This window comes from Oncorhynchus nerka, linkage group LG28, assembly GCF_034236695.1.
Source record: "Oncorhynchus nerka isolate Pitt River linkage group LG28, Oner_Uvic_2.0, whole genome shotgun sequence".
Lineage (NCBI taxonomy): Eukaryota > Metazoa > Chordata > Actinopteri > Salmoniformes > Salmonidae > Oncorhynchus > Oncorhynchus nerka.
In genome coordinates, this window is record NC_088423.1 from 45,060,352 (window position 1) to 45,074,328 (window position 13,977).

The 13,977-nt window shown below is 40.5% G+C and overlaps 1 protein-coding gene across 3 annotated transcripts in view; it reads right to left on the minus strand.

Moving 5' to 3' along the window:
• The window catches only part of zgc:153169 (uncharacterized protein LOC767799 homolog), a 17,324-nt gene continuing 3,347 nt past the window's right edge, over positions 1-13,977 (minus strand). Inside the window, exons 1-11 of one of the 3 annotated variants that reach the window (XM_029640781.2) lie at positions 3,550-3,726; positions 2,632-2,770; positions 2,401-2,539; positions 2,127-2,283; positions 1,980-2,025; positions 1,481-1,519; positions 1,205-1,293; positions 738-753; positions 599-666; positions 285-389; positions 1-144 (exon numbers count right to left, since the gene is read on the minus strand). In XM_029640781.2, the coding sequence (XP_029496641.1) occupies positions 1-144; positions 285-389; positions 599-666; positions 738-753; positions 1,205-1,293; positions 1,481-1,519; positions 1,980-2,025; positions 2,127-2,283; positions 2,401-2,539; positions 2,632-2,740 (912 nt within the window). In that variant the 5' untranslated portion in view covers positions 2,741-2,770; positions 3,550-3,726. Of the gene's footprint in view, positions 145-284; positions 390-598; positions 667-737; positions 754-1,204; positions 1,294-1,480; positions 1,520-1,979; positions 2,026-2,126; positions 2,284-2,400; positions 2,540-2,631; positions 2,968-3,549; positions 3,727-13,977 lie in introns of those variants that run through there. The other 2 variants (XM_029640782.2, XM_029640783.2) reach the window with 2 other exon arrangements.

A 13,977-nucleotide genomic window follows, 5' to 3' on the forward strand; every position in this document is an offset into this window, starting at 1 on the left:
TTATTTTACTGTACATGTGTCACATTTTTCTGTGCCCTCCATTTCTGTGGAATTTGGAAGCTGAGTACTTGTTTCCACATAGTCCTTCCCCTGGATCCAGAATGTGTAGGGAAACTCCACTGAAGAGGCAGCCCCTACTTCACCCTAGAGGATAGGTTTCAATCTAGTGTTAGGGAGTCGAGAAGACAGAACGACCCAATCTGTTTTTTGTGCAACTTAATTTATTTATATAACAATGACTACTCTGTATCTCTATAATATAGTACTAAGAGTAGAAAAGATACCTTCACGTTCAGGGCGATGAGTCCAATCTCAAAGCACTTGTCCGGGGCAGTCCTTCTGATGATGTCATCCAGGACAGAGTAACAGGCCATGTTGGGTGATGACCCCTGGGGGAGAGACAGAAAGTCAGTTGAGGTAAGGGTGGCCAAAAGTTCCAGGCAGGCTAATGCTGTGTGAATAATAGCTGGCTAGTTAGATTTCATGGGACAGTGGCTGCTCAAACATCTCAACCCCAGGGCACATCAAACCTACACCTGACTCAGTATAAGGTTGACAAAGTAAAATGATTTATGACTTGATAATCTCATAACACTACCTGTTTCATCAGTTGAACAGCGTGGAAGCTTGGGCAATGACACATTATTTTATCACCATCACCTGTGGCTGATAAGAGAAGTCTTTAGAAAATAGAATAAAAAATATATTTGAAAAGATCATCCAAATAGTTCACATACCTGCCGCAGCTCCCACCTGAAAAAGTGAGCAGGGTTATACAATGACAGAGATGACAGTCATAGAAAAATGGGCCTGTTACACTTAATGTGAACCTGCAATCTGACTGTTACTTCAGTTGGAATATTTTAAACCACTTTCAATTCAACATGCGTTTGTTTCCCTTGCTCTAGTGTTTTTTGATCATAAGGATAATTGATCATAAGGATGTTAAACTGTGGTGAATTGGCTATGAATGAGATTCCCTTTAAGCGTACTGAAACTGATACATTAACATAACAATAGTGTATTAAAACTTGACATAAACCTGCAATCTTTGTAGGATTAACAAACATGCAGTAAAATGGATTCATTGTGTAGTGTGTCACAACACAATTATCCAGAAAAGGCTACTAAAACACAGAGGGAAAGAAGTTCATCAGTGTGTGCAGTTCTTTGACTGAGTTGATTTTGGTAGCTGTAAACTTGCCATGTGTTCAGCGTATAGGCCACATCCAGGTAGGGGTGAGTCTCCCACCCTCCCTGGTGATTTGAAGGGGGCCCCTGAAGTAGAAACTCCTGAAAAACAGGACATGAGCTAAATCAGCTGAATCATATTACTACAACCTAACCTCATACTGTAGCTACGATGGAAGTATCTCTAGACTCTGAAAATAAATACTCAACTACTGGAGCTTGCAATATGTCTTTTACATAATAAATAAGAAAGAGCAAGAGAGAAAATAGAAGACACCAACTTCCTCACCAACAGTTATGTTCCCCATGTTGTCTAACGCTATAAGTCCTGTTGAGAAAGGGAGGAAGTTGTTAGATCTGATACTAAATATGTAACCTGCACTTTTAGACCTGCTTCCACAGATGTTTTGTACCAACTTGTCTTGCAGGAATGGTCAGTAATAATAATTTAAAAAATATATTTTAAAAAAAAGAGTTATTTAACCTAGATGAGAAACTTTGATATTGGAGATGGGGGGAATCGAGACTATTGTAAAGAGATTCCAGATTCAAAACAGTAGGTGTCAGGTTAGGGATCCATAAATAATGTAATATACAACTAAGACTAATGTGATTATATGGATTAGGACTCCCCCTAGAGGACCAAACAATTTAATGCACAAGTCTCAGTCACATTTATCAGTCATTTTCAGTTGTTACAGTAGATGTTCTGCTGTCACTCAATGCTCTACAATGAGCAGGAAGATCATGATAAATCAACATTTAAAAAAGAAATTTTCAGGTCTCACCAAGTGTGTCATGTCCACTGACACTTTGCTTCTGTTTCAGAAATTCCTGCAAGAATGAACAAGATGTATAATTTGTAGTTTTCCAACATCTGTTGTTTATATTTAAAATGGTTAGCCATGCCATTTTCCCCCAGGGAGTATTGGTACCTGGTAAGCCTTGGCTGAGTGTGCACTCAGCATGTTGTCATTGGGCTCTATAGTAAAGCCCTGCTCCCTGGCAAAAGCTACTGCTCCCTCCCCAACAAGCAGACTGTGGGGGCTTCTGTCCATCACCCTACGAGCCACCCGCACCGGAGCCCCAACCCTGGAAACCAGTTTCATACCGTTACATTTATTAATGGGCTTCCCTATGACTATTCATTTTCACAGACATATCTCTTTCCCATGCCATGGCAGTGGTTTTAGCAGGTGGTTCTCTCACCCCCGTAGTGCTGCGACTGCCCCGAACCTGCCAGTGATGCCCTCCATGATGGCAGCATCACACTCCAACACTCCCCCACTGTTAGGGAATCCTCCCCTCCCCACAATGTGAAGCCCAGTCTTTGGATCATCTTCAACATCTGGAATAAATTCAAGAGTTTCACAATGGACATAAGACATGCTGCACTGCGGAACTGTAGTAGATGAGTCACCCACGCCAACTCATGCCAACCTGCCATGGCCTCCTCTACAGCATCTGTGGCGTGTCCTCCAGCAGTAATCAGGGACCGTATTCTCTCCACGGAAGGCTGAGAGAAACCCCATGTCCCCACAGCTGCCATGGTTCCGCTGTCTGAAGAACTCTACTGGGTCTAGGAGGACAAAACACAGGGTTATAGTCCCAATCCATATACTAATTCAAGTCATGGGATAAACAAATGAGTAAATAAACAAATGGATTAATGATGCACTACTAGCACATTCCTCTCATCATCTTCTTTCCTTCATGAGTCATCACCATTGGAAATGCTGGATTGGTGAAAGCAAGAGATCCCTACCTATGCATTTACTGGGCAAAATAAAAGGGGTTGTAGAATATGGACATGACCAAGGATTAAACCCACTGATTTCACCACAACCAGTATAGATCTCTATACGACTCTGGATACAACAAATAGGCTACAAATCATCATTAGATTCTGAGAGGATCCTTGGTTTAAGTTATGCAACTGCCATGCTTGTAATGATTATTGCATGTTTGTTTACATCAGTACTTGGAAGAGGGTAGCTGCTTTTATCAACGGGGGTGTATTTACATACACTAGCGTTGCTCCCAACTGTATTGGGTTGCACAAAAACAGGGAATTAGAGACCTTCCAAACGTGGGTCTGTTATAGACCCATTTCTTCTCTGCTTACCTCATGTCAAAATAAAAGTCCCCCCACAAGTTGTTCATTTTTTGACCACATGACGCATGTGCATAACTATTATTTATTTATATTCCCCGTCATAGTGACCAACCGACCGGCACAGTAAGTCGAAATGGAATTGCAACCCAATACAATTGGGCTCAAAGCTAGTGTATGCATTGTAAATAGACCCGCGTTGCTAAAAGCAGCTAGAGACTGGGTCCAAAGGCTACATCGCCTACCTTCGTTCTCTTTCAGCTTCCCTGTACAGTACAACTCACATATATTATTTATGCTTATTTATGTTAAACGAAGCTGCCAATATATTTTAAAAAACAGAACAAGAAAAATAGAACCACTGTAAAATGTTGTCTACCACTTGCCAACGAAAGTGATTTTCTTCTTCGATGAAGAAAACTGTGGTTGGCATCCACTGTTGCATTACCGCCACCTACTAGACTGGAGTTGAACTCTCTTAATACATTGTTTACATTTTTTTTATAGCCTACCATCTGACACTACACTCACAAATTTAAAAAATATATTAATAAATAAAACCACCCTACTCCATTATTTAAATCTATTTAGTCCTACTTCAGGCCAACAGCCTGAAAGGATGGAATATCACCACTTAACACACCCTGTAACTCTTCTGACGTCAAGTCTCGCGCACCCAAATACCTCTCTGCAGCTACCACCATAACCTCAATTTTCTGCAATTTACGTTCCATCCCTGCAGTACAGTTGATAATCATTGCTATATCACTTGTTGGCTTATTTCTCTGTACTGGTAGAGGTCTACTACGCACACCACTGCTCTCAGGATCATGGATCATTTGATATCATGGATGGTCAGTCCTTGCATCCATAGCTCTGTCTATTAATCTGAGAGGGGTTTTTTTTCTCCCAAAACAGAGGTGGGGCAACCTTTTTGTTATTGTTTCATCTGTGGATTTGCCCTTTAAACAGCTCAAGATATCAGTGTCACTAACAAAAATGTAAACAATAGGCCTGTAGCAAATGCAGCATATTACTTTTATTTTCTCGAATCAATGAGCCCAATCAGTCCCCCATGACAACAAAATCCTGAAAAACAGAGTAGAGCTGTTTAGTAAGTACTTAGTTTTGGGGTCATGCTCAGGTTAAACAATTTGGCTAATCTATACTTCCATATTTCCAAATTCTATTCTTGAAGATCAAGGGGTATAACATTTATTGGAATGAATGCAATTCTGATAGACTTCGGATTTGTAATGTAAATATATGATTCAATTGTATTATTATATGTATTAGAAAGCGAAGGGTTTAGAAGAAGCCTACATAACCAACCCATAAAGTAAAATATAACATCCATATATGGCCAGCTATGTATACTTTAACATTGATTTATCCTGCAATAGATGCCGTTCAATTGGTAACATACATTTTTGTCTTCTTCTAATGCTTCTTAATGGGAAGGTAATCTAAATGTAACAGAATGTAATCAGATTACGTTACTGAGTTTGGATAATCCAAAAGTTACATTACTGATTACAGTTTTGGACAGGTAACTGTAATGGATTACATTTAGAAAGTAACCTACCCAACCCTGTCGACATCCCATAGTCCCCACCTCTTCCTTTCCTGACCGGTGCATTACGATAAAATTGCCTCATCTTACTACTAGCATCCCACTCCCTTTGCCAAAGATCAAGCCCTTTTGCCCGGATCAAGAACTTGACTTCTCTCTGGCTCAGCGAGAGCTGAATATCTACTCCTTCTCTCCTCACAGCACTCTTAGCCACCACATCGTCCTTCTCATTACCCTCCTGACCCACATGGACGGGAACCGAGAAAAATCTTACCACCACTCCCATCCTCTCCAATCCCAATAACAGCACCATCATCTTCACAAACAAATCTGTCATATCCGACCTGCCCATCTTCACATTACTCAACACTGCCGTCGAATCAGAGAAGATCACCACTCTGAGTGGTTTCACCTCCTCCACCCATCTCAAACCTAGCCAACTCGGCTGCATACACTGACACATAATCAGTTGACCGCTTACATACTCTAAGATTGAAATATGGGATGTACACTTCTGCCCCCACCCTAACACTGACTGGATCCTTTGAATCATCTGAATATATGGTGCAAACACAAAACAGAAAACAACTACCCACAAAACACAGGTGCCTAACTACCCACAAAACACAAAGCTGCCTAAGTATGATTCTCAATCAGAGACAACTATAGACAGCTGCCTCTGATTGAGAACCACACCCGGCTAAACACACATAAATAGAAAACATAGCCTAACATCTTCAACCTTCCTCCTAGAATACACCATAAAGCAGGACTTGGCCATAGACATCCTAAACCCCCATGTTAGAGACCAATCTTCCACAACTCCCACAGCTTCTTGCATCTTCCTCATCACATATTTCACATTCCCACCTCTCTTCCATAAAAAATACACAACACTCATCACCTCTTTTATTTTCAGGGCCTCTCCTATCTCTGTACTAACTGTCACCAGGGCATCCATGGTAGACATCCCTCTCCTGAACCCACTAGGTGCTACGCTCATCAAACCCTTAAGAATGGCTTGACAGTCCTGACAGTCCCCGGGAGCTGGAGTGGTGTCACACTTTTTCCCCATCCCTAGCAAACACAGCTGATTAAATAAATTGTATTCATGATTAGTTGATTGATGGAGTCAGGTGTTTTAGCTGGGGCTGGGGGGAAAATGTGACACCAATCAGGCCCCGTGGACTGTCATGACTCTCCATACAGTGGATCAAAGGACCCATCAGCTAGGCAAATGCTTGGGGATAGCAATACCCCCTCTCTCCCACAGAAGAGGGGAAGGGGGGGCTGGCTCTGCCAGTCTTGACACCTTAACACTGGGTTGTATATTTAGAGAGAACATTCTCTTCCTTTCCCTGCAGTATTGGAAGACTGAAACTTCTTTGTTACAGAGAGTGTGGCCCACCTAAAAACTATAACATCAAAAGATTGGACATTGGAACATTATTTCTGAAATTCAAATGTTTGGAATGGTTGGTGGGGATGTAAAGAATAAACATGTCATATTGTTTATTATTTTGTGATGTCATTAAGGATCATTAAGGATGGTATAACTAAATAACTGTATCCCTGAGGGTGTACACATTCTAGTTGTCAGGTTTACATCTACATGTTGTATAAAATATATGATTATGTATGATAATACTTTTGGGAAGATAGCAATGTGATTTTAGATTAGATAATTGTTTTCCATGTGACAAATTAGTAACCATGCCCAAGTGAGCACAGGCATTGTGTTCGCGTGATGGAACGCCCCCTTTTTATAAAAGCCTTTGTAACTAAATTTCCATGAGACCAGCCAACATACAGCGCGAGCTGAACATGACAAATGGTTTAAACTCTACAGACCAGAAAACGTGAGACAGTAGTCCATACGTTTGAAATGGTGAAACTCTGACTCTCAATCCCTACAGAAGAAGAAGAAACTCAGCTGGCATGTAAAGTAGTCTAGGACATTTGACCAAAGACATAAGGGTGAAGAACAGATCCCTCTCAGACAACCATTCGTAAATCTCAAGTAACTGTTCTAACAACCACTCCACTACCAGAGAAGCTCTGCAAAGGACATTATGACCTCTCGTGGACAAACCAGAGTCTTATATCCCTCGACAACTTCACCATAGGACCCATCAAGTTCAACAGAGATGGACGACGATCAAGGACAGCTCCGCGTAAATATATATTGCATTTCCAATCTGAATGAGCGGTGGTTAGGGTGCTAATTATTCATATTTCCGTGAGCGTACCTTCCAAATGTAACAACGATAGTTGACTCTCCCTTTCCCTCTCTTTCCATTCTTCCATCTTTTATAACCAAACGGTTATGCTTTTGTTAGTCTACTAGGGACCTGTTTTCATTGTACTACATTAGTAATCAATAACCTATACTGTGTGTGTGTGTGTTTATGTATTCTGTGTTATTATTTAGTTAGTTAGTAAATAAATAATTACGCCAATTTGTGTATTGCTGATTCATCAATACAGTTAATGTTCCTTCAGATATCAAGGAGCATGTGACATTCAGAATGAGACTGACGAGGTAATGATTAATCAGTGACTGTTATTGAGATACCCATCTTCCAAGAGTTTAATTTGGGAGATGGTAACTCGTTAAACAACTTTTCCTGTGGTGCCCCAAATGCCTAATGAGTTAATTGTTAGATGATTAATTTAATCAAGTAACAATTAAACATAGTTAATTGATTTAATAAATAACAGTCGTCACATTATTGCAAGTCATGTCACGACAACTGGAGTTGCCCACCCCTGCCCTAGCGTCTAAGCTAACACATGGAATTGTTTAAAGATGGTCATATTTGAATTTTAGGAATCATTTCGGTATCAAAAAATGTTTTCTAAATTATTTGATGAAACATTGAATTTGACCTTACCGCTATTAGCCTATAGAAATGCATTAAATAACAGATTCATACATTGAAAAACAGATAGTAAAAAAAAAACACAAATCTAAAGGAAGTTTGTTTTGAAGTGTTTGTCCTATATCTGAGACATATAAGAAAGATCAGTTTTTTTTAATTGACACATATTTAATACCTGTTTTTAGGCACTAAATTACTTCTAAATATACTTCCATCATTTTTTAAAACTGGTACAGGGCTACCTTCAGATGAGTCTTGTATGTGTTCTCAACTTTCAATAGTGGGGTCATATTAATGTGTATCCCAAACTGTATGGACACTTCAGACAGAAGTTGGCATATCTGTGGTACCGACTTCAGACACGATCATGTTCATAAGAGTCTCATCCCATAGAGGGGTCCTAATAGTTTCTAGGCCAACCGTTCAGACACTACAGACGTTTTCATGAGAAGGTCAATTTTCGGGAAGTCTCATGGTCTAACACAGCTGTAGCTCTTCCACCTTTCCCCACAGATGCGGGTGGCCGACATCGGCGGATGTGGTTGATTGAGACGTAGCCCATGCAAAAAAACAGATATTTCTAGCTGGTTTTATGGGGATTTTTTATTATGCTAATTGATTTTCTTCAGAACAAAGTTGACTACAAGTACAAAGTTGCCATTGTCTTTGCAATTGATACAAACAAATAACGTATAAAAAGATGCTTCAAACGTGTTACATCTGCTCCTGCCACGCCCTCTACTTCTCATCCCGTGTCTTCCTAACCTGCCCGCCACTCTCCCAGTGCTCTCTCCCTCTTCCTCTGTGTGTGTGTGTGTGTGTGTGTGTGTGGGCAGAGCCAGGTGTGCTGGAGGCAGAGCAGATCTACACCAGCTGCAACCTGTTCCATAATCAAGACCTCTACAAATACTCAGCTCTGCCACTTTCACGCTGCCAGATCGTAACCTCTGCTTAGTCAGTCTGCGGTTTTAGCCGTTTGTTCCTGATTAGAGCCTGTTTTTGTGTTATGCCTGTTTTCCCTTGCCTGATGCTGTTTTCCTCTCCGCTACAGTTCTGCCCGCTCTGACCCTGTCTCCAGTCCCACGTCTTGTCAGTCCTGTTACTCTGTCCAGTCCCACCTCTCCGGACCTGCTTACTCAGTCCCAACTCGCCTCTCTCCAGCCTCAGCCTCTGCACTTGGCTTCCTGCAACCCGCCCAAGCTTTCCCTGACCTGCACCCCATCCTCCACCTGTGTTTCAATAAATACCTTGGTTACCTCATCCCAGTCTGCTCTTGGGTTCACCTGTTCCGCATGACAAAATGAAAACCGGATATGCCTATTTCAATCATATTCATGTTCAATCAATTTAGTTATATTTTACTACTTTCTGTAATTTGTCTCAATTTATTTAATGATGTGTAGCCTCAAAATTCAAAAGGCACTCGCACATCTGAGCTATAGTATCTTTGTTGTAGGTACATGATAATAAAGTATGTACTTTGTATGAATATTTATGAAATTGTTATATTTGATAACACATGTTTATTTTTCTCTTGACGACAGCAACATTTGATGCACTGAACGGATGTGGGTGGAGCAATGTCTACATAAGGTTGCAGATTAAAAACACATACAAAGCTCTGACGAACGCCTTGAGGCCAATGCGTAAGCTTAATAAAGAACAGTGATACTAGCAAGAACAGTGTGCAGGTTTCTCTTTTCTTTCATTGTAGCATAACGTGCACAATGATGTGCCAAATCGGTGATTTAGTGCATTTTTATTGGGTAAGCATTACATTAAAAAAAAGCCACCTCAATATTTGCTGCACTAGGTTGTAATAGGAGCTGATCCGTAGTCCCTATTGTGAAATAATTATGTTAAATTAAGATTTGAATGGAGAAAGCTAATCTGAGAGCAGCGCTCCCTTTCTTTTGACACTATCAGTATCGACACATTGTAACGCTCGTCTGAAGAAGGGGACCAAAGTGCAGCGTGGTACGTGTTCATGATTATTTATTCAAACTGAACACTGAAACGAAGTGGAACAAAACGAAACAGTTCTATCTGGTGCAAACACAAAACAGAAAACAACTACCCACAAAACACAGGTGCCTAACTACCCACAAAACACAAAGCTGCCTAAGTATGATTCTCAATCAGAGACAACTAGAGACAGCTGCCTCTGATTGAGAACCACACCCGGCTAAACACACATAAATAGAAAACATAGAAATAAAAAACTAGAATGCCCACCCTAGTCACACCCTGGCCTAACCAAAATAGAGAATAAAAGCCTCTCTATGGCCAGGGCATGACACACATGCTCCAATGACACACTTAGCGACTGTTCTCTTTGAATGGTGTTTTGGAAAGCGCATGTTACATCTTTACTACAACGACCGGAGATGTATCTTTAAAACACTTGTAAGCCTAAATTCCATCGCTATTGGGAAACCGGGCCCTGGTCTCGTGGCCTCCCATCCCTACAGCTCCCGCCCAGCACAGTCAAAGCTCTTCTCTGTCCTGTCGCCCCATGGTAGAAACGAGCTTCCCCCTGAAGCTAGGACAGCAGAGCCACTGCCCATCTTCCGAAAATGTCTGAAACCCTACCTCTTCAAAGAGTATCTTAAATAAGACATGTCAGTCTTATCCCCCCAAAATTAAATAAATAATGCTTGCACTTGTCTTTTCCTTTCATAAAATAATTGTATATACCTTCAGGGGTCCTAAAAATCTAAATCAAATGGCTAAATGATCAATTTTATGACCATCTTTAAACAATTCCACATTTTAGCTCAGTGGATATTGAGATCTAAGGGCTTAGACCTAGGCCTACTTAAGATGAATGCACTAAATGTATGTCGCTCTGGAGCATCTGCTAAATGACTCAAATATAACATGTAAACCCACAGTGCCCCAATCTCATCCTGGTCAAAATGACCTCATCTTTCCTCTGCTACCCCACATACTCCCTCACACCCCTTACAGATCCCTTGCTGTCCTCTTTTCTCCTACTCCCACTCTATCTGACACTTCCATATGACGCACTAAATGCACATAGACCAATCTGTACAAAATATCAAATCAAATAACAGGAGACAAAAATCATAACAACCATAGTTCTTCCAATAGAAAGCATATGGAACAGGAGGACATTAGGGAACAGGGAGAGACAACTGAACACATGAGACTGTAATCCCCACCCCAATCAGCAGAGGGTGTGATATGCATTCAACATTAGATAAGGCCTGCTCTCTGCCAGGCTCCAGTTAGTGATCTGAGCAATGGAGACAGCTGCTGAAAACAACAGCCAAAGAATAAGCTATCATCACAAACACAGCACTGTTGATGAATTTCAGCTTTGAATAGATAGGAGCTACTGTGGGGGATAAAGATAATTCAATCCACATCAATAGGACTTAAAAGCTTTACTTTACACTAGACCAGGTAGTGGAGAGTGGGGTAAGTTGAGCCATTTTTTACATTCAGCATCACTACGTCAAAGGAAATATAGTATTTTTTAAACAAAGATATTGTATAGACATATATTTTAGGATGTTGTGTATCCCTGGAAATAATCAGAATTCATATAAACATTACAGTTTTGAAAATATAGCTATTCCCCCCAAAAATTGTCTCTTGGCACAAACTACCCCGGGTAGGGGGTAAGACGAACCACGGGACAGGGTAAGTTAAGCCGCCTACACATTTCTGTACTGAATGAAATATTACCACTACCTTTTTAGAACCATGTCTATCTTTATTTCCCAAACACAAATCAACAATCACGATCATGTTTTTTGTCTTAGAATAATTTTAAAACATATTTTTACACAGGCTAAAGACCAAACAAACACTGTACTTTTTAAAACTCCTTTAACATAGGCCCCGTTGTTACTTCATATCTCAGCGATAATGCCTTGCATTACGCCTGGGAAAAAAAACACTTCAATTTGCTCAACTGGCCATTGGCTCAAACATTGCTTCAAGTTACCCCATGACCATTGACTCAATTGAACCCAAGGCAAACATTTTTACTCTATTAGCCTGCACAGCTACAAGAATGCACTTTCATGCTAGGTTTAGGACCTCATATTGAAGCTTGTATAGACCCTAACTGATGACCCTAACTGATAAAAGCGTCATGAAATCTTTGACTTGGTGAAAATCCTTCTTCTTTTTTTTACCCAGCTTGCTTACCAAGTTTTCCATATGGTTTCTTCCTTCACAGACTCCATGAAATGATGACCTCTTCCTAAATATTTGGTCAAATCCCACAATCTGTTAGGGCCTAGATAATGCAGTCCCAACAGCAGAGTCCCAACAGCAGAGTCCCAACACCTTACCATGGCTACACCTGGCTTTAAGCGTAGTTTTGTCTGGCAGCGAAACAGTTAATTTAGTTGAAAAAAAACATAGCTGACATGGCTGACTTGCTTAATCAAATGTGGTTTCTGCTGACAATTGAGATGTACAAACTATGGGGACGACAAGCGGATAAGAGGCTATCCGTAATTTCGATTAAGACATTAATGAGCAAGCTACGACGGACGTAGTCAATATAACTATTTGTTCAGCACTTTTTAAATGTACGGTGACAGAATTCAGAACATTGGCCGTTCTTACAGTGCATTCTCTGTACAAGTCAGAACCGTAGGATAAATAAAGGATAAATAAAGGGGGCATATAAACAGACAATGAAAGCTCTTGCAATATTTGATGATTACATTTCTCTAAAACAGGTAATAGGCTATATGTGCACCACCAAGTTGGCGAAATTAAGAGGTGAAAATATACCAAATTATTGAACGCCGTTTGGGTCTTTGCGTGTCAAAAAAGATACATGTCATATAACAGTATTTGATGCATTAAATAAGCTTTTAATTCTATAATAGAATTGTGTTATTTGACGTGACAAATAAAAATTAAAAATCTTATTTAAACACTAGCCAAACAAGCACACACCGGGCCACGAACGATAAGGGAAAGGGGGATACCTAGTCAGTTGTACAACTGAATGCCTTCAACTGAAATGTGTCTTCTGTATTTAACCCAACCCCTCTGAAACAGAGAGGTGCGGGGGGCTGTCTTAATCGACATCCACGTCTTCGACAACCAGCTCAGGGGCAGAATGACAGATTTGTACGTTGTCACCTCGGGGATTCGATCCAACAACCTTTCGGTTACTGGCACAATGCTCTAACCACTAGATGTATTTACAATAACGCATTGGTGAAAATTATTAGGATGAAGCACAGGGGCTACTAACAGCTTACTACACAACATACACTTAATATTACTTTCTTAGCTACAGTATACACATCTCCCTGGCATATTACATAATATATGCAGCAGCATACAAGACATTTTTGGACTCACCTTGTGAAGGTGGCGCAGCGGTCTTTTGTAGGCATATTTTGTCATCAAACTTTGTTACCAAAGTATGGCATTCTCTGGATTTATGGTGGGAATTCGGGGGGAAAAAACACAGCCACTCCATTGAATAGCAGGCGGTTAGTGGTTTCTTTGCAATGCTTGCAGTTAGCCAGAGATTCCTTCCAAATGACTCCTTGTTGAATTTGCGATTTCCAACTTGTTGTGTAATCTTTATGTGCAATGGCCGATGAGAACCGATACGTTTTAGCTATAATTTCTCTTAATTTGACAGGGATTAAAAAGGATTTGCTAGTAGATTGTCGACTTGATGACAACTGATGATGACTGCTAGCTAAGACTTTGAAAGTAAGATGTTGACATGATCAGTCCAATCAAAGCGACATCATTTTATCTGTGGCCAATGACCTTGAGCCTTCTTGGAAGGGCACGTCTAAGTCTATGACAGGACCCAAAGGGCTCACATTCTTGATGTCTACCCTTACTATAGGCGGTGATGTAGTGTCCCCATGAATGACAGAACACTGAGCCAATCACGGTGCAATGTTCCTATTTTCTGCTGGCCTGCCCCACCAACACAGAAGCACTGAGCTAGGCTGAAACACCTGCATTTTGGAGCTGCCTGTTTGTATGCGGATTTATTAACTCAATGATATATATATATTTTTTTACATTGTTTGCAAACTGATATATGACACATAGGAGTCAAATGATTTGATTTGATATTAATGCCAAAATAACATGCAGAACAGGCAAGCCCCCCCCCCCCCCCCCAAATCAATAAATATATACAGTACATATATACATATTTATTTATTTTAAAAACATGAATTGCAAAAAGG